The 19,506-nt window shown below is 38.5% G+C and overlaps 2 protein-coding genes across 2 annotated transcripts; both read left to right on the top strand.

Annotated features, from left to right (window-relative positions):
- The first annotated feature begins 10,890 nt into the window (after positions 1-10,890).
- On the top strand, positions 10,891-11,742 carry LOC138900141 (uncharacterized). Its single transcript, XM_070186850.1, has 2 exons — positions 10,891-11,234; positions 11,562-11,742. The coding sequence occupies exons 1-2, from the start codon at positions 10,891-10,893 to the stop codon at positions 11,740-11,742; spliced, it is 525 nt and encodes a 174-aa protein (XP_070042951.1).
- A 3,069-nt stretch (positions 11,743-14,811) lies between these two features.
- LOC104087891 (UDP-glycosyltransferase 74B1) lies at positions 14,812-17,206 on the top strand. Its single transcript, XM_009592457.4, has 2 exons — positions 14,812-15,549; positions 16,376-17,206. The coding sequence occupies exons 1-2, from the start codon at positions 14,905-14,907 to the stop codon at positions 17,120-17,122; spliced, it is 1,392 nt and encodes a 463-aa protein (XP_009590752.1). The 5' UTR covers positions 14,812-14,904; the 3' UTR covers positions 17,123-17,206.
- Positions 17,207-19,506: the final 2,300 nt, after the last annotated feature.

Here is a 19,506-nt window from a genome sequence, read left to right as displayed (position 1 = left end):
AAAAACAACTTCGAATGGACCCCATAATGCCATCAGGATTTGAGGGATTTCAAAAGGTACTTGTCAAGCCCTCCATTACTATCACAAGCGAAGGAAGGTGAAACACAGTTAATCTACCTAGCAGCCTCAGAGGTAGCGGTAAGCGACATTTTAGTACATGAGGACGAAGGTACGCAATCTCCCATTTATTACGTTAGTAGAATGTTGTTTGGCATATTTCGATATGTGTTGATGTTACTTTACCCATGTTTTAACCGCTTCTTGATGTTATTTGATCTTTAAAATGCCCAACATGGTTTAATTATTGGTTTTATGACTAATTGAGTTGTGTGGGGTGAATTAGGGTGTATGGAGTGCAAAAATATGAAGAAAAGGTGCTCTAGGTAGAGGAAGAGAGATTGGATGCGTCGCATCCAATCTAGAAAAAGATCAGATTTCGTACACTCTTAGCAGTGAAGTCGGCCCATAGCATCCGCCTTAGCATCCGCACCTGGGCAAAGCTGAGAAGTGGAGGACGAGGTGGATGCGAAGCATCCACCCTAGCATGCGAAGCTGAGAAGTGGAGGACGAGGTGGATGCGACGCATCCACCCTAGCATCAATCCCTGAAGCTGATTTGGATTAGAAATAGGAGAACTTTGGCCCACGACTTTTGTACGCAATATATAAGCCAAAAATGCCTCTTTTAGGTCATCTAACATATTGGGAAGGGGGAAAAAAGCTACGACAAAGCTGTGGAGGCCGGAATTCATCAAGTTCCATCTTTCTCCTACCAAACTTAGTAATTTTTATGTTTCTTTATATGATTTGTTGTTTGGCTACCATGTCTATATGGAGCTAAACTTCACGTTCTAGGGTTGTGGTTCTTTCATGACTATTGTTATTCGGATATTGATTTTGACTTCTTGATTTATCATATTAGTTTATTTATTCAATCTTGCGCTTAATTATTTAATTGCTTGATCACCAATTGAATACTATCTACGAATCTAGAATTGAACTCGAAAGTGGGAATTCTATATTGCATATAGGATTGAGTAGGGCAAGTTCTTGAACTCGGGCATCGGGGAACGGATTCGTAGTTAGGATAGACATATACCTAATTGCCTTGCTTGGTTGATTTACAGGAATTATAAATGCGTTCTTGTTGATTCTAACTCCATAGACATATAGGCGTTAGGTTAGCTTGAATAGGCGAGTAAGAACTCGACAGATTCTTATGAGCATTAACCCTGTCAACCAATAAGCTAGATAAATTAGTCGGTCAATTCAATTGAAGAATACAATAGGATTGTTAGATAGCCCATAACCCTAGATCGTTTTCATTACATTGATATCATTAAAATCTGCTCTTTCTCTGTTCAAAGTTTATTATTTATATTTTTCTTATTTAATTAGTTTAGAATAAAATATTTTTAGATTTAATTCTTGTTTAGATAATTGGGATAGTCTAATTTAGTTAATAGTTAATCATAAGTCCTCGTGGGTTCGACATCCGACTTTTAGTCACTTTATTACTTGACGACCGCGTATACTTGCGTGAGTGTGTTTGGTCGCAACATAGAATTTTAGCAGAAGAAGAAACTCGCTACTCGCATTCGGAGAAGCTGGCCTTAGCTCTAGTAGTCGTCGCTTAGAAGCTGAGGCCTTACTTCCAATGTCACTTGATAGCTGTGGTGACCACCTTTCCCCTGCGGAATATCCTTCACAAACTCGAACTCTCGGGTAGATTGGCCAAATGGGCCATCGAAATTAGTGAATTCAACATAGAGTATAAACCTAAGACTGCGATTAAGTCACAAGTTTTGGCCGACTTTGTGACCGATTTCAGTCCGAGATTGCTGCCTCTTGCAACCAAAGAAGTAGTGATGGTGTCAGAATCGGAATCAGGAGTTCGGACCTTATTTATGGATGGAGCTTCCAATATAAAGGGGTCCGGGCTTGGCATAATATTAACCACGCCTTCAGGAGAAACCCTAAGGCAGGCTATAAGAACTGTCCCTTTAACTAACAATGACATAGAGTATGAAGCTTTGATTGCAGGACTCAAACTGGCCCGTGGACTAGATTCCGAGGTCATAGAAATCAAATGAGACTCCTAGCTGGTGGTAAATCAGGTCTATGGGATCTTCTAAACCAAAGAGGAATGCATGCAACAATACGTAGTGAAGGTCCAGGCTTTGCTTGATCGATTCTGGGAGTGGTCGATAAATCATATCTCGAGGGAAGAAAATGCAGAAGCAGATACATTAGCTAACCTCGGTTCATCAACAGAAATGAAGGGATCAAATTCCACGATGGTAGTACAGCTCATGCACTCAGTTCTGGACGCAGATAGCTACTCCGAGATAAATACTATTAATTTGGTCTGGGACTGGAGGAATGAGATCATCGATTATCTCTAGCATGGGAAGTTTCCCGAAGACTCCAAGGCGTCTCAGGCACTGCGCGCCAAAGCAGTACCATATAACTTCAAAGGAGGCCAACTGTATAGGAAATCTTTCCAAGGCCCGCTGGCCCAATTCTTGGGAGCGTCTAAAGCTAATTATATTATGCGAGAAGTCCACAAAGGGATATATGGAAATCATTCGGGCGCAGATTCTGTAGTACTAAAACTGGTAAGGGCAAGATATTATTGGCCCCGAATGGAACAAGATGCCAAAACTTTCGTGCAAAAATGCGATAAGTGCCAACGCTACGCACCACCGGTACATCAACCAGCAGAACCATTACATTCAATTCTATCTCCATGGCCATTCATGAAGTGGGGAATGGATATTGTCGGACCACTGCCGCCAGCCCCTGGTAAGGTAAGATTTCTTTTAATTTTAACTGACTATTTTTCTAAATGGGTTGAAACGGTCCTTATTAGAAGATCGGCGAACGTGAAATGGTGGATTTCTTGTGGGAGAACATAATTTATAGATTTGGAATACCAAAAGACATAGCCTGTGATAACGGACCACAGTTTATAGGCGCAAAGATCACAAAAATCCTTGAAGACTTGAAAATCAAAAGAATCATATCTTTGCCCTATCATCCGAGCGCAAATGATCAAGCAGAATCAACGAACAAAGTAATTATACAAAATCTCAAGAAGAGGTTAGAAGCGGCTAAAGGTAAATAGCATGAGGAAATGCCTGGAGTGCTATGGGCGTACCAAACAATGGCCAAATCAAGCACAGGAGAAACTCCTTTCTACCTTATGTACGGAGCAGAAGCCTTAATCCCAGTGGAAGTAGGAGAGTCTACATTGAGATATTTCCAGGCAAGTGAAGAGACGAACAACGAAGCGATATTAGTCAACTTGGAGCTACTTGATGATCGCAGGGACTTGGCGCATATAAGAATGGCAGCCCAAAAATAGAGAATGGAAAGGTATTTTAATTGAAGAGCCAACCTCCGTTATTTCAATTTAGGGAGACTTGGTTCTAAGGAAAGTAACTCAGAACACCCGAGAACTCAACACATGGAAGTTAGGTCTAACCTGGGAAGGCCCCTACCGGGTTTCAGCTATCACTAGGAAAGGTTCATACGAGTTGGAGCATCGGGATGGAGAAAAGTTGCCGAGCAACTGGAATGTGGCACTTTTCAAGAGATATTATTGCCGACGAACATCACTTGTACTGAAAGTATGTGCTGCACTCTTTTTCCCTTCGTCCAGTTTTTGTCCCAATTAGGTTTTTCTGGTAAGGTTTTGAATAAGGCAGCAACGGAAAGCATACTACGAAGAAGGTTTCAATAGCAGTAATAAGACCTTTAACAGCAAGGCACACAAGAAAAGAACCACTCCGAAGCAGTTAGATAATATTTGGCTCGATAGCAAAATTCCCATCGAAAAATTGAGTTTGCTATCAAGCAAAGGTTACCCAACCATTTACAAGTGCAACCACTAGAGGATTGTTAGATAGTCTTTGGCTCGATAGCATAAATTCCTAAGGGGAAGCGAAGTTTCTTACCGAATTGAAGATTATCTAGCAATTCATTAGTGGAATCCTCGAAGGTGCAAAACTTCCAGTGTTCCAATTCAATTTCTTCACATTCGAACACTGGGGGGAATGATATGAGGATATGGCAACAATGACTGCCAGATAGACCGGAATACGAAAACTGGAAACATAATTATGTCATCGGGACCGGGGACTGCGTAACCATCCCCGTAGAAACAAGTTGTATAAGCTAGCCACAAGAAATGGTAATTTTGTTTTAGCATAACGGATGCTTATGCACTTTTTGAAAATGTAAGGAATAAAGTAAAGTGCTTTTATTTCTATCTTGTTTCTTGTCTAAACGATGAATCGATTTTATCATTTGAAAGTTAAACAAGTACTTCAAATGCTAATGTCGTAATGAACAAGCGACGTCCTCTGCAAGGGCACCGTAAACATAAGAGGGGCCATCTCTGATAAAAACCCTCACAATAAAGGGTTGATTTCAGAAGAACTTGTGCCCGAAATCCAAATACTTTTGGGGAAAATACACCCAAGGCCTTACATAATTAGATGCAAACAGTAAAGCTTGCACAAAACACTTAAGCAAGAAAGAATGCAAAGATTAAAACTTGCATAAATGTTCAGACAAAAGAACGCAGAAAGACTCATGCAATACTTGAGTAAAAGATGTTTTTATTCATAATAAATGTGCCAAAACGGCACAGGTACAAAAGTTGGGAAGAGAAAGGAAAAGCTAAACTGTTGCATCTCCGGAACCTAGAGGAAGAGAAGTGTCCACGCCCCCTGAGGTTTCGGAACCGGAACCAGAAGAACCGGAAGCATCAGGACCTTTCAGGAGACCTCTTTTAGTAGCTAATCACTCTATCTCACGGGCTTTAGCGATTTCAGCATCAAAGTTAATGATACCCGCTTTAGCCTCTTCCAAGGTTTATCTTCTCATGCTGTACATAACATAAGTTTTCTCAACAACGAGGGAAGCTGCTCGGCGCTTGAGTTCCTATTTAAGTTGTTTAACCTCAGCATAAAGATTTTCCTGGGTGAATCTAATGGACTTAAGGCTAACGTCGAGTTCGCGGACAGTAGAGCTGAAAAGTTTATTACGCTCAATGGTATTCTTATACTTCTCCTACAATTGGGCATATTTCACCCCCGCAGCAGCAAGCTCTTCAGTTTTGGAGTTCAAGGCTGCCTCTAGGTTGGTCAATCTCTCAGGGGAGGCGGCCTCGCGATCGGATGCAGCAAGAACGACACTATGAACTTCAGCCCATTTGACCTTGGCCTCTTCAAATTGAACCCTCAGCACAGAAATCTCCTAGCTAAGGGTTTCCACTTCTTGCTCGCTTTGCTGAAACGAGTCTCCAACATAACAACCTCAACAACTTTGGCTTCCAATTCTGAGAGGCAAGAAACAGTTTGATCCCGCTCGGCCAAAAGTTGATCCCATTCAGAGGTAAGTTCTTCTTTTTCTCGAATCAACCTCCAACGAAACTTAGGATATTTATTCAGACAAGAGAAGTGACAAAAGAAATAAAGAATGTACCGATGCTGCGTTGTGCATGGCATTGTTCAACAAGCATTCTCCCGAGAGAGCCTGTATCTTTTTCCAATCTTTTTCTGAAGCCAAAGGCTTCAGATAGTTAGCAAATTCCACCGGCCAGGATAGCAAATCGCATCCGGTGGAGACCGAGAGAGTAATGCTCCTCCTCCTTTGCGGATCTTCTGAGGGGGCAGCATAATTTTGCCCCAAATTCCCATGAACTGGGGACTGGGGGAGAGGAACATCCTCTTCTCGAATAGATGCGACCGATGGAGATGATGTAGCAGTTGCTGGTGGAGAGTTGGTGAATATGGAGATGAAGCTGATGGTGTTGAAGGGTGAGAACCAGCTGCGACAAATGCAGTACTGGTTGTTGGTTGCTCATCAACCGAAGACGACAGGGATCTGGTACTCAACTCCACAGTACCGGGCGCAACGACTGGGATCTGGGAACGAGAGTTAGCATTTTCCACCATTTCATACTCCCCCCAAAGCGCCGAGACATCATCCTCGGTTGGTGTAACTAACTCAACAGATTGAGCAGTCTGTTGAGTTGAGAAAGGTCGTCGTCTTCTATGTAGAAAAGCTCCCTCCTCACTAGCGTCTCCATCATCATCAATCATCACGGTAACTATGGCCGAACCGACAGAAGGCTCGTCACCACAACTTCCATAGATGACTCGGGGGCGGCATTCTTCGCCTTTTTATTCTTTCCCCCGGCCGCAGAGGAACGCCTTCTTTTTGAATGCTTGTTCTTCGGCTGGGGACTACGAGAAGAAACACTTACACCAAAAGCAGGCCCAGAGACGCTTGCTTATGAAAAAGCTTTCAGCATCAGCCTTGCCGCATCAGCAGGATCAACCAAAACATCTTCTTTGGGGACGACAACTGAGCCTTGGGGTAGACCTATATTCAACATGAGAGAAGAATCAGACAACTTTCTCATAAGAAAAGGTAAGGACAAAATGAGTTTAACTTACCATGATATTTGACCTTCCACCCATATTTCAGGGACAACTCTTTCCACGAATGAGTTTCGGGCGTAGTAACGTCCAAAATTTTCTAAACCCATTGGTCTAAGCCCTCAACCCTTGGGGGAACCCACCGAGTCACTAAGGTAGGTAAATAAAGAAGAGTTAATAATGACGAGGAAGGATCTTTAAACAAGAGTAGAAATAAACGGTATACTTACGAGTGCAGTTCCACAATTATGGAAAGGAGGGAGCCGAGGCCGGGATGACATCACCGGTGGCAACTGAAACAAACCGTTTCATCCACCCACAATCGTTATCATCATCCATGATGGATAACAGTGCATGGTGGCCTCGCTTGCTGAAGTTGATCACCCCCCCTACAGAAGATCTTGGGGGAATAAAGGTTTATCACGCGGGCTAGGGTTAACTCCTCACTTGTTTCCTGGCACATGCGCTGAAGGAAAGCAATCGTCCTCTACACAAGACTCACTTGTATGAAACATACTTGGTAGTGGAGGCAAAACTCCTCAATAACAGAGTCAAGCTCTCCGCTCAGAAAAAATGTCCCCAAAGTGAAGGGATACGTATAAAAGTATGTAAAACCCTTCTTAGGTAAGGTTACTCACTCCGCCAGATCAGGAGCGATAATGTCTAAATTATGGCAACGACAATCTTCCTTCATAGCAGGAATGCTGAAAGGACGGATGGAAGAAGGATATCTAATAACGGCCCATGTACGAGGGCTAACCAAAGGAAATTTCTCTTCGAAGTCTTTAGTTGTGACAAGACTTCTAGGGATAATGGTGCTCACAGTAGGAGGAGCGACTTCATCGGCTTTGTTTTTGTTCTTTGAGGAACTGATATTTTTTGAAGAAGAAGCCATTATATGTTTTAGAAGAAGGAAAAGCTTTTCTCGTAAGAGGAGAGTTAAAGAAAGGTTGAAGAACATAGTACAAATTGAATGAAGAGAGTTTGAGAGAGTTCGGAGAATTATGGGGTGTGAATAAAAGAGAATGATGCGTATAAGTAAAGGTTTAGGCGGCTAAATTCGTGGCCATAATTGCCTCGATAACGGGCAAAGGTTATGCTGAATCGTGGGATGACGTGTGTTTGGGACATTAAATACGGAGAAATGTGCGTCTAATCAACCGTCAGAAGCTTTTCAGAGGGGGTCAGAGAAATTCCCGCCAAAAAGAATATTTGTACCAACTTTCCGGTGACACAAAGTTATGTCACCGGAAAGCATGGTGACTATTTATATAGGGTAAAATATGCAGATGCTAAGTAATTGCATAAGAGAGTGACACGTGGAGCCGAAGGCAGAGGATAGCTAAAACCGAAGACAACTGTTCCATTTGTTACCGGAAGAAATGATGCTCATAAAGATACAATAAATGCCAGCCACCCGATAGCATTTAACGAAGAATATTCTACAACATTTAGTACACTGCCCGTTACAAAGAATTTGTCATTCATGTCTGCCGTTACACATTCTTCAATGACCATCATAATTGACATTAAAAAGGGGTATGATCGTAGGACCTTGTTCCCTAGATGTAACAATAAATAGTGAGCTCTGTTATCATTGTAGGACACGGATTTTATGGCAAACTTACGCTATAATCTATTCAAAGCTCTATACAATTTTATCTTCTTACTTTTTGATTTCATTACTGTTGTACCCGGAAGCCTTGCTACCGAAATTACTGTTTATGCTATTTCATCTTCATCTCAAGGCTAAGTATTGCATATTTCTTCAATTCTTTTATTATTTCAGGATCGAATTAATTCACTTGTTTAGAAACCACGTATAAATTCAAATGTACCATTTTACGGGTAAACACTGCTATAACATAATTATATAGCGGTGATTTTAAAAAAAATCAATACTATCAACATCTATATCTATATATCTATATTATTATAAAGGTGGAATCCCAAAAGTTAAAAGTTGAATTACTAAAATAACCTTCTAAAATAATTGAAATATACTTTATTTAGTTATTTAATACTAATATTTAAATTAAAGAACGTGACTTTTGGACTTTTACGAACATGTTAAGGTGACTTTTCCGAAACGGAGTGTGCTGACATGGCGTGGTGTAAATTTGATTCTTTACATATTGATTTCAGTAGTAATAAACACTGAAAAAATAATAATATTTAAATAAAAGGAAGAAAATCTAATTTAAAGTGCCTCCCCTAAAAGTTGTGTTCTTTTACAGAGTAACTACAAGTGTTATATCCCTTCTTTGTAACTGAATTTTCTGAATTATCAATTGTGCCTTAAACACTGGTGGCTCTTAAATCAAAAGACACATCTTTTTACGAAGAAATTCTCTAAACAATTCTATAATATTCTTATTATTACTAACCTTAGCTTTAAGAAAAAAAGCCACATCTGTTTGAATGTTATGATTTCACGACTAACGTGATATACAGAATTAATCATTTCAATAATCATGCATTCATGCTTATGCTGCCCCGGTTTCTTATCTGCACAAATTTGTGTTGAAAAATTTCTATTGTACTATACGCTATCAATTCTTATGGTGTGAATGAAATTTTGTTTATATTCTTTTATTCCTCCTAGCTATGGTTTTCTAATTTTACATTTGCATGCTGCCTATATGTGTTTATTAATTTGTTGAATTATTTTGGAGTTGTTTATGGCTGAGAAAAGATATAAGAGTGCAGTTTTCTTTTTGCATGTCCATAAATTTGTATTGTTTGTGATTATGGACTTTTTTTTCTTGTGTGTTAAAAGGAGGTGATTAACTTACATTACTAGGTAACACGAAGAAATTAGGTCTTTCGATTCGGGGATTGTTTGAACAAATTGAATCACTAAAAACTGATTCAATAGGTTTGATTCTTAAGATATTTGAAGCTGAAGGTACATATTGGTGTCGATTGAAAACTGAATTCGATAAGTTCTCGTTCGGAATTTCTGAACTCAGTTCTTCGGAGCCGCAATCCAGATTCTATTGTTCCTCTTTTGTCTTGATATTTTAATAGTTCGATATTTTAGCGTAATTGTATCTCCTTGCCTGCCTATTTTGTTCTTGAATCTTTAGTTAGTATTTGCCCGCATTGTCAAATTAATTGCATTAGTGATAGCTTTGCCTACTTGTTTATATTGTTATCTACCTGTTTCCATCTTTATTTCAAATATCCCCTAGTAGTTCTGTTCTAGTTTTGCACATTTTCTTTGTGATCTTTAGTTGTAGATTATAGCCCCCTTAACTCTTGTATTGTATTTCTTCACCTATTTTTCTATCCTTTAGTTATAGATTATAATTCCTTTAGTTCCTTTATTTTATTTCTTCACCTATTTTTCTATCCTTTAGTTGTAGATTATAGCTCCTTTAGTTCTTTTGTTTTATTTCTTCACCTGTTTTTCTGACCTTTAGTTGTAGATTATAGTCCCCGTTAGTTCTTTTATTTTATTTCTTCACCTGCTTTTCTGATCTTTAGTTGTAGATTATAGTTCCCGTTAGTTCCTTTATTTTATTTCTTCACCTGTTTTGCGACCTTTAGTAGTATATTATATTTCAGTAATTCCTTTTATTTTTGTTGCTTGTTTTCGGGATAGTGCTTGCGTAGTGACTCCTAGATTATAGTGGTTTTGGTGAACGATGGTAGGGTAAGGTCTTGTCCTCAGGGGAGTCAGCACGGGGGAGGGGGTGCGGGGGTAAGAGGGCTAAGGGAGCTACAAGGCTGAGAGTGTGGTCTTGGAACATAGGATTTTTGACTGGAAAATCTATAGAGTTAGCGAAGATTCTCGAAAAAAGGAAGATTAATATAACTTGTGTACAAGAGACTAGGTGGGTAGGAGATAAGGTGCGGGATGTGGGCAATTTCAAGCTTTGGTATTCTGAGAGGGTAGGAGGCAAGAACGGGGTAGGTATCTTGGTTGATAAGGACCTCCGTGAACTAGTGGTGGAGGTTAGAAAGGTGAATGACAGGCTGATGACTATTAAACTAGTTGTTGGAGGTTTTACTTTGAACACAATCAATGAGTATGCACCCTAAACAGGCTTGAATGAGGAAGTCAAAAGACGTTTCTGGGAGGATTTGGATGAGATGGTGCATGGTATCCCGCATATCGAGAAGCTTTTCATAGAAGGAGATTTCAACTGCCACATTAGAGCGACGTCTTAGGGGTATGATGATATGCATGGTGGCTTTGGTTTTGGAGATAGAAACGGAGGAGGAACGTCTCTGCTGGACTTTGCTAGAGAATTTGATTTGGTGATAGCAAACTCGAGTTTCCCGAAAAAGAGGGAGCACTTGGTCACCTTCCGGAGTTCGGTGGCCGAGACTCAGATTGATTATTTACTCTGCAGGAAGTACGATAGAGGTCTTTGCAAGGATCTCAAGGTCATCCCGAGTGAGAACCTCTCGACCTTCATAGGCTCCTGGTCATGGACCTTGAGATCACGAGGAATAAGAGGAAGAGGGCGATGTATAGACAACATAGGATAAAGTGGGGAGCCTTGATGGAAGCTAAAGCGTGGGAGTTGGGGGTCAAGCTAGTGACTATGGTGGCTTGGATGAGTAGTAGGGATGCAAGCGCTATATGGACCATGATTGTGCAGCGCATTAGGGAAGCCGTGAGAGAGGTATTAGGAGTCTCAAAGGGTTACTCTAGTGGTCACAAGAGAAACTGGTGGTGGAATGGAGAGGTACGGGAAAAAGTAGAAACCAAGAAAGCAGCGTATCTGAAGCTAGTGAAAAGTGTAGACGAGGAGGAGAAGAGGGCGAATAGGTAGCATTATAAGTTGGCTAAGAAAGAGACAAAGCTAGCAGTTACGGCGGCCAAGACTGCAGCTTTTAGTCGTTTGTATGAGGAACTCGAGGGCCGAGGTGGGGATAAAAAGTTGTTCAGGTTAGCCAAGGCGTGAGAAAGGAAGGCACGTGACTTGGACCAAGTGAAGTGCATCAAGGACGAAGAAGGTAGAGTTTTGTTGGATGAGGGGCTTATCCGTCGGAGATGGCAGACCTATTTCCATAGTCTCTTAAACGAGGAGGGGGGCAGGAGTATTGTACTGGGTGATTTAGAACTCTTTGAGAGTCATTGTGATGGTTATTGTAGGCGGATTAGAGTTGATGAAGTTAAGGGGGCTATGCGTAAGATGAGCAGGGGCAAAGTGACTGGGCCGGATGAAATTCCGGTAGAGTTTTGGAAGAGTGCGGGCAAGAAAGGCATAGAGTGGATCACTAGGTTATTTAATGTCATGTTTAGAACGAAGAAGATGCTTGAAGAGTGGAGGTGAAGCACGATGGTTCCTGTATACAAGAACAAGGATGATATCCAAAATTACAATAACTATCGGGGTATCAAGCTCCTTAGCCATACTATGAAAGTCTGGGAGAGAGTGGTAGAGCTAAGGGTGAGGAGGAGTATGTCTATTTTTGAGAACCAGTTTGGGTTTATGCCGGGGCGTTCGACTACAGAAGCCATCTACCTTGTTAGTAGATTGATGAAGTAGTATAGGGAGAGAAAGAATGACTTGAATATAGTGTTTATCGACTTAGAAAAGGCGTACGATAAAGCCCCGAAAGAAGTTTTGTAGAGATGTTTGGAGGCTAGAGGTGTATCTGTTGCCTATGTTAGGTTGATTAAGGAAATGTATAATGGAGTAAAGACTCGAGTGAGGACGGTGGGTGGGGACTCAGACCATTTTCCGGTTATGATGGGGTTGCATCAGGGGTTGGCACTCAACCCTTTTTTGTTTGCTCTGGTGATGGACGTACTGACGAGCTACATCTAAGGGGAGGTGCCGTGGTGCATGCTATTTGCAGATGATATTGTATTGATTGACGAGACGCGAGACAGTGTGAATGCACAGTTAGAGTTATGGAGGCAGACCCTGAAATTTAAAGGTTTCAAGTTGAGCAGGACCAAGACACAATACTTGGAGTGTAAGTTCAGTGACGAGACTCAAGGAGGGGAAGGGTAAGTGAGGCTGGACTCGCAGGTCATCCCTAGAAGAAGGAGTTTTAAGTACTTTGGGTATATTATTTAGGGGGATGGGGAGATTGATGAAGATGTCACACATCATATTATGGCGGGATATATGAAATGGAGACTCGCTTCCGGTGTTTTGTGTGACAAGAAGGTGCCACCGAAAATTAAGGTTAAGTTCTACAGAGTGGTGGTCAGACCAATAATGTTGCATGAAGCTGAGTGTTGGCCAGTAAAGATCGCTCATGTCTAGAAGATGAAGGTAGAAGAGATGAGGATGTTGAGATGGATGTGCGGTCACACCAGGTTAGATAGGATCAGAAATGAGATTATTCGCGACAAGGTGGGTGTGGCCCCTATTGAGGACAAGATGCGGGAAGCGCGACTTAGGTGGTTTGGTCATGTGAGGAGGAGGAGCACAGACACTCCAGTGAGGAGGTGTGAGAGGTTGACATTGGAGGGCCTACAGAGAGGTAGAGGTAGTCCAAAGAAGAGGTGGGGAGAGGTGATTAGGCAAGACATGGCACAACTTCAGCTGACCGAGGACATGACCCTTGATAGGAAGGTATGGAGGTCGATGATTAGGGTAGTAGAGTAGGTAGTCTAGAGTGTTTATAACAATAGTATTGGTACGCAGTCTTACTTTCTATTGGTAGTAGGTTTTTATGACTAACCATTATTTTCTTTCATTGTTGATCACATTACTATCTTGTTGTTTTTATTCTATTTTTATATGACTTTTTGGTACTGTCCCTTCTTGTCTATATTTTCATTAATGTGGTGCTTATACTTTCCTGAGCCGAGGATCTATTGGAAACAACCTCTCCATCCTCACAAGGTAGGGGTAAGGTCTGCGTACACACTACCCTCCCCAAACCCCACGATGTAGGATAATACTATATATGTTGTTGTTGTTAGTTTAAGTTCTTTCATTGGATCTATTCTAGAGAATAAAAAAGAGAGATGAATATGACTTCTACAAGATTTTTTCCGTGCATTTGTTCACGTGAAGAAGTGAAGTCAAAATAATCATTAGTATTAAATATGCCCAGGAATGAAAATATGCAAATCACAAAAAGGTAATGAAGAAATTATAAACTTTAGAAAGATATGTCAATTCTCATGATTTCGAAGGTTAACAGTTGGAACACGTACCTTGACTAGTATTATGTAGTATATCTCTGTCAATTGTCAAATAATTCTTAATTTTGTATATAAAGCTCAAGAAGGTATTTATAGGTGAAGTGAAATATATTAGTTAGCGAATTTCGCAATACGTTTTCTCATGTGGCTAACTTATACTTTTAGGAGGGATATTAATATCGATAACAAGAGTCTTGGTCATGACAGAGCAACCGAAACAAATGAAAGGAACATAAACCAGCAATATTATCTATAAGAAAGTATTAGGCGATATATACGCTTCATTACATGTTTGTATCTCATAAAATCAAAATAAGCAAAACACATATATCTAATTAAACTCTGATTATTTATCTTTGTAGGTTCAGACGATATCCAATTATCTTGACTTCAAGTAACAAGCCACCATACGATGATCCACATTAAATATTCATAGAACCTTGTACGTTATTTTTTATGTATAATTATTTATTCAAAACTTTTCTAATAATATTAATATTACTTTATAAAATTATATACTATATGACTCGGCATACAAGTGCAACGCAAGTGAAAAGTAACTAGTATATAACATAAGTCTTTGAAAGAAATTACAGACTTTATGTCTTGTCCGAATTCCTTGATACTTAATTACAGAGGGTATGGTGAGGAATTAGGATGCTCGTACCAAACTTTGGTTCATTTAAATTAATTTCCAACCATCTTATCTTCTTCCGAACATTAACTCAGGTTTCACATGTGCCATATTTTTGGGTAAGTCAGAAGCATGTGCCCATATACCATCAAGTCCCAATTTGATATCAAATCAATTTAAGTAGTTAAAAGTTAGATCTCTTTTAGTTCGGTCTTTAAAATAATAATTAAAGTAATGAACCTATAAAACACGCAACTCAAACCAGAACTCAGGTGTTTAATGACTAAACGGAAGTAAGATCTAGATAATCCGTCACTCTGTTGATTTGTAAGGATATCGACATGCAAAAGTGGAAGCAAATTGCTGCTGAAATTTTGATAAAAATGCTGAACTATTAGTTCATGCAATTGATGGATGGTGGGACCCTATTTCACTCTTTTAGAATTTGTGTAGGACCAGAAAATAACTTCAATCGAAATAAATACCAACCCTTTATGGCCCAAAATCAATACGTGTGATTTGCAAACGTCATTAACCTTATGTAAACAGTGACCTCATGCGAACATATTATCGCAGCCTATAAATCTTGGTTACATTTCATGATTTTCTTTCAAATACACACACACACACACACCTCACAATAGAACAAAGTTGTAAGAGTTAAATTTTCTTTGATCTTTCTCACAAACCAAAATGGTAGGCAAAAGAAATGAGCCTCATGTCATATTTGTACCTTACCCAAGCCAAGGTCACATTAACCCACTTCTCCAATTTGCAAAACGCTTATCCTCCAAAGGTGTAAAAGCAACTTTAGCCACTACTAAATACACAGTCAAGTCTATTAATTCACCCAACATTTCAGTTGAAGCAATTTCTGATGGATTTGATGAAAGTGGTTTTTCCCAAGCCCAAAAAGCAGATGTATATCTCAAATCATTCAAAGAAAATGGCTCAACAACTCTATCAGAACTAGTGACAAATAACAAGAATTCGACACATCCGATAAGTTGCATTGTTTATGATTCGTTTTTACCATGGGCTCTTGATGTGGCTAAAAAACATGGGATTGACGGAGCTGCGTTTTTTACAAATTCAGCCACGGTTTGTGCAGTTTTTGCTCACATTCATTATAAAACATTTTCATTGCCGGCGAAGATTGAAGAAAATGAGCCTTTGTTATTGCCTGGTTTGCCTTGTTTGTATCCAATTGATGTTCCTGGATTTATTAGGGAGCCTGAAAGTTACCCTGCTTACTTAGCCATGAAAATGAGTCAATTCTCCAATGTGGAAAATGCTGATTGGATTTTTGATAACTCCTTTCAAGAACTAGAAGGAGAGGTACGTCTTCAATAATATCACTATGTCCTAGCACTACTTCATTAATGGGTGGCCGGTGGGGGCATCATACATTTTGTTGCATGTCAATACTTGGTCTCGTTCCTTTTTTACTTTATGATCTTTTATGGGCCATTTAGTTTTTCGTATATTCTCTACACCTAATTCTTTTTATAATGATCAAATTAATAAATCTTGTACATATGTATATAAATAATTTAGTGTAAGTACTTATGTAGATTTAGAAACCAAATGAAGAATGTTACCAACAAAGGCTGGATTTAGGATTTAAGTTTTATGGGTTCTATTTTTAAGGCTTTAGAATTTAACCCAATGTCTTTTTTAAGTTATGGGTTCATGTTGTTATTCATTGCAATGTTAGTGAATTTTGACAAATTAATATTATGCTCTGCTTCGAAAGTATTGGTTCAGTTAAACCCGCTGCCGATACATTGCATTTGCCTCTGGTCACGAAATGCTAATTTGCACAAATAGCCACATTTGTGAGCTTGTATTTAGAAGTTATAGACTTTTTCAGAATTAGACCAATTGTTTGAAGTTTGAAAGTGGCCATCTGGTTTGAAGTATAAAATACAGATCGTGATGTTGACCAAAATTTTGAATTAATACCACAAAAGTGGCCACTTAGCGGAAATAACACGAATGCTATCAAGTTCAAACGTTGAATTCTTTTTAGAATAGTAAGATGAAGAACAAGTAAGCCATGGTAAAAAGAATACTTTGGCTTTAGTAAATTGTCTAATTAAAAGAAGTGAAAAAGTAGGAAAGAATGTATTTGATGATGTTACTTAAAACTTTTATTTTTCAGATAGCAAGAGAAGTTTCAGAGATTTGGCCAGCAAGGTTAATTGGACCAATGGTGCCATCATCCTATTTAGATGGCAGAATAGAAGGTGACAAAGGGTATGGAGCAAGTCTATGGGAACCCCTTAGTGAAGAATGCCTCAAATGGCTAAAAACAAAGCCAAGTAAATCAGTAATCTACATTTCTTTTGGTAGCATGGTATCACTCACACCAAAACAAATGGAAGAAATGACATATGCTTTAATAGACAGCAACATGAGTTACCTTTGGGTTGTAAGGGAAACCGAAAAATGCAAATTGCCTAAAAGATTTATAGAATCCACAAATGGAAAAGGGTTAATTGTGTCATGGTGCAATCAGTTAGAAACACTAGCAAATCAAGCCATTGGTTGCTTCGTGACTCATTGTGGATGGAATTCGACACTTGAAGGACTGAGCCTTGGCGTGCCGATGTTGGCAATGCCACAATGGTCTGACCAAATGACAGATGCTAAATTTATAGATGAGATTTGGAAAATTGGTGTGAGGCCTAAGTTGGATAAGTTTGGGATTGTTAGAAAAGAAGAGCTATTGTTTTGTTTAAAAGAAGTAATGGGAGGGGAGAGGAGTTATGAGATTAGGAGAAATGCTAGAGAATGGAAGAACTTGGCTAAGAAAGCAATTAGTGGAGGTGGTAGCTCGGATAAGTCTATCAATGAATTTGTGAACAGTCTTAATCTAGCATGCCAGATGAAGAAATACATGAAATAATGCTGTTTGATTGTAGAATCTTGGAAATTTCTGAGTTTACAGGAAGTAATTTATTCAAGTTTTATAAAAGAGCAATTACTCAAAGTCACTAAAGTATCAAACAGGGCCAGATGTGGCAAAGTAAGTTCTATAAATTTCGTTATATAGTAGCTAAAGTATATGCACAATGACATTATTTTTTGATAATTTCAAAGTGAGTCCGAGAAGTTTAGTAGCCTTATAGTGTTCGTTCGTTAGAGTATTTATTATATATATATATATATATATCAAACAATCAAAATACATGTTGACTTTAATTTTAACTCTTAAACAGCAACCTTAGTTGTCGGAAGTGACTAATCCTTGTATTCCATCGGCCACTCATAGAATAGATGTACAACTCTCTAAAACATTTGTCTTATACTCTAATGTCGCTTTCAACATTTTATTAATTAGTCCGATCCGTAAGCTATATTAATAGCAAAATAGAATTTAACTTCTTTATTATAGGGACAGCGTGTAAGTTTCATTTTCATACTAACCAAACAAAAAGAAAAATGGTTAACGAAAAGGAAGAAGAAAAGTTTGTTTAAAAGCGATGTACAAGAGAACATTCAAATCTCCACAAAATTCAACTTATTTTGGCATGAATTTATCATGCGCACCACCGTCAATTATGGTATCCTAAGGGAGAAGGGTGAATTGGTGGTAACCCCTCAATTGTCGACTGCCGACCAATATGCGCCGTTTCCTACTACCTTTAATGGGATTTACGAGTCCAAATTAATCTAAATTCTCATACAAATATTAAATACCCAGTGAAAAAGAAAAATTAACATTGGGTGACAACATATAATTAGAATTGACAAATATTTGGCCTTATAATTACATTTGGCAAAACAGTCCAAAACAATTGGGTATAGCTAAATTCCAAAAAAAAACTACAACCTACTTATTTTCTCTCCTCGTAATCCCAGCTCCACCACTTTTTAAAGTAAATTTCATGGGTAGTCATTCAACTTTGTGTTCATTATCCAAAAGTCACTTTTTTTTTGTTACATAAAAGTTATTTAATTTTGTGTTCATTACCCAAAAGTTATTTTTCTTTCTTTTGTTACACAAAAATTATTTTATTATGCTCTAGTTATCACAATAGTCACTTTGACCTAATTTTATAAACCTATCACCTGAAAAGTCTATTATGCCCTTGACATTATAAATTCTCTCATTTATGTAATACCTTCTATATTATGTGCTATATAATATATTTTTACTGATATTTTACTTATAATTAAAATAACTTAATATTATTTTATTTATTATTTTTATAATATTGTAGACAATAAATGCATCGAGAGAATAAAATCAGGACCGAAAAATATTGCAACAATCGTAGTATTTTATTTCAAATAATATGAGTGTACAATCTCTATGAATCCTCTCATTCTTCTTTAGTAAATAAATTCAAGGGCCTTTGCGCTTGATCTTGAACCCATATTTATTGTCACGAACGATGATCTTGAATTCAACTAGCACGAATTATGATTTGAACTCGTACGTCTTGAATCTTGATTTGTTCTTCGTTCTTGAGCTTGAACTTGATTGCTTGAAGCTTGAAACTTATGGAGGAATTTGCAGCATTTGATCCACGAGCTCTTTCTTGCTTCTTGTTATAACTTCTGATGTCTTATGAATTTTGAAAACCCCTATTTATAATTGTGGGAAGGAAGAGTTTTGATAAGAACAAACTCTTTTCGACCAATCAAATTGAAGTATGACAAGGCCGCATTTGATTGGCCATAATATGTCACTTGCACACGTGGCACAGTTTCATTGGCCTTTTAATTTGGCTTGGCATGCTTTGTCATTTTGACACGTGCAGATCCTATTGGCTCTTTCGTTTGACTTGGCGTGCTACGTCATTTGACACGTGGGTATCAATTTGGGCATCTAGGAAGATGAAATCTTGGGGTTAATGAAGCGGGCTCATCACTCTAATTAGCCCAATTAAATAGGCTAGCTCAATGGATTAAGACTTATTTATTTAATTCATATATATTGAACTTATATAATTAATTCAATTATATTAGCCCATAATATTTATTTGGACCAATATATCTTGAACTTAAATTATAGTCCAAATTATTTTATCAATTTAATTTTAATAAACTTTTTATGGGTCTTCGCAAAATTTCCTTGGCAACTGCTAATGACCTGGCCGATGTGGAAATGAAGAAACAACACCTAGAGGCGACCCTTAAAGACTTAGTCAATTACAATATGTTTTTTAGATTAGTCTATATAGAGTATTTTATTCGCCTCTTTTTATTTTGTATTTGATTAACTAGCGGCTATTCTTAGAAATGAAAACTCCATCTGTTTTACTTTATATCACGCGTTTTCAT

The sequence above is a fragment of the Nicotiana tomentosiformis genome, chromosome 10 (genome assembly GCF_000390325.3).
Source record: "Nicotiana tomentosiformis chromosome 10, ASM39032v3, whole genome shotgun sequence".
NCBI classification, from domain to species: domain Eukaryota; kingdom Viridiplantae; phylum Streptophyta; class Magnoliopsida; order Solanales; family Solanaceae; genus Nicotiana; species Nicotiana tomentosiformis.
This window is presented reverse-complemented; position numbering and strand designations above follow the sequence as displayed.

Coding starts and splice junctions, on each gene's coding strand:
- LOC138900141 (XM_070186850.1), top strand. CDS start 10,891: ATGGACCTTGAGATCACGAGGAATAAGAGGAAGAGGGCGATGTATAGA. Junction 11,235..11,561: donor GAGGAGAAGAGGGCGAATAG/GTAGCATTATAA, acceptor TGGTTATTGTAG/GCGGATTAGAGTTGATGAAG.
- LOC104087891 (XM_009592457.4), top strand. CDS start 14,905: ATGGTAGGCAAAAGAAATGAGCCTCATGTCATATTTGTACCTTACCCA. Junction 15,550..16,375: donor TTCAAGAACTAGAAGGAGAG/GTACGTCTTCAA, acceptor TTTATTTTTCAG/ATAGCAAGAGAAGTTTCAGA.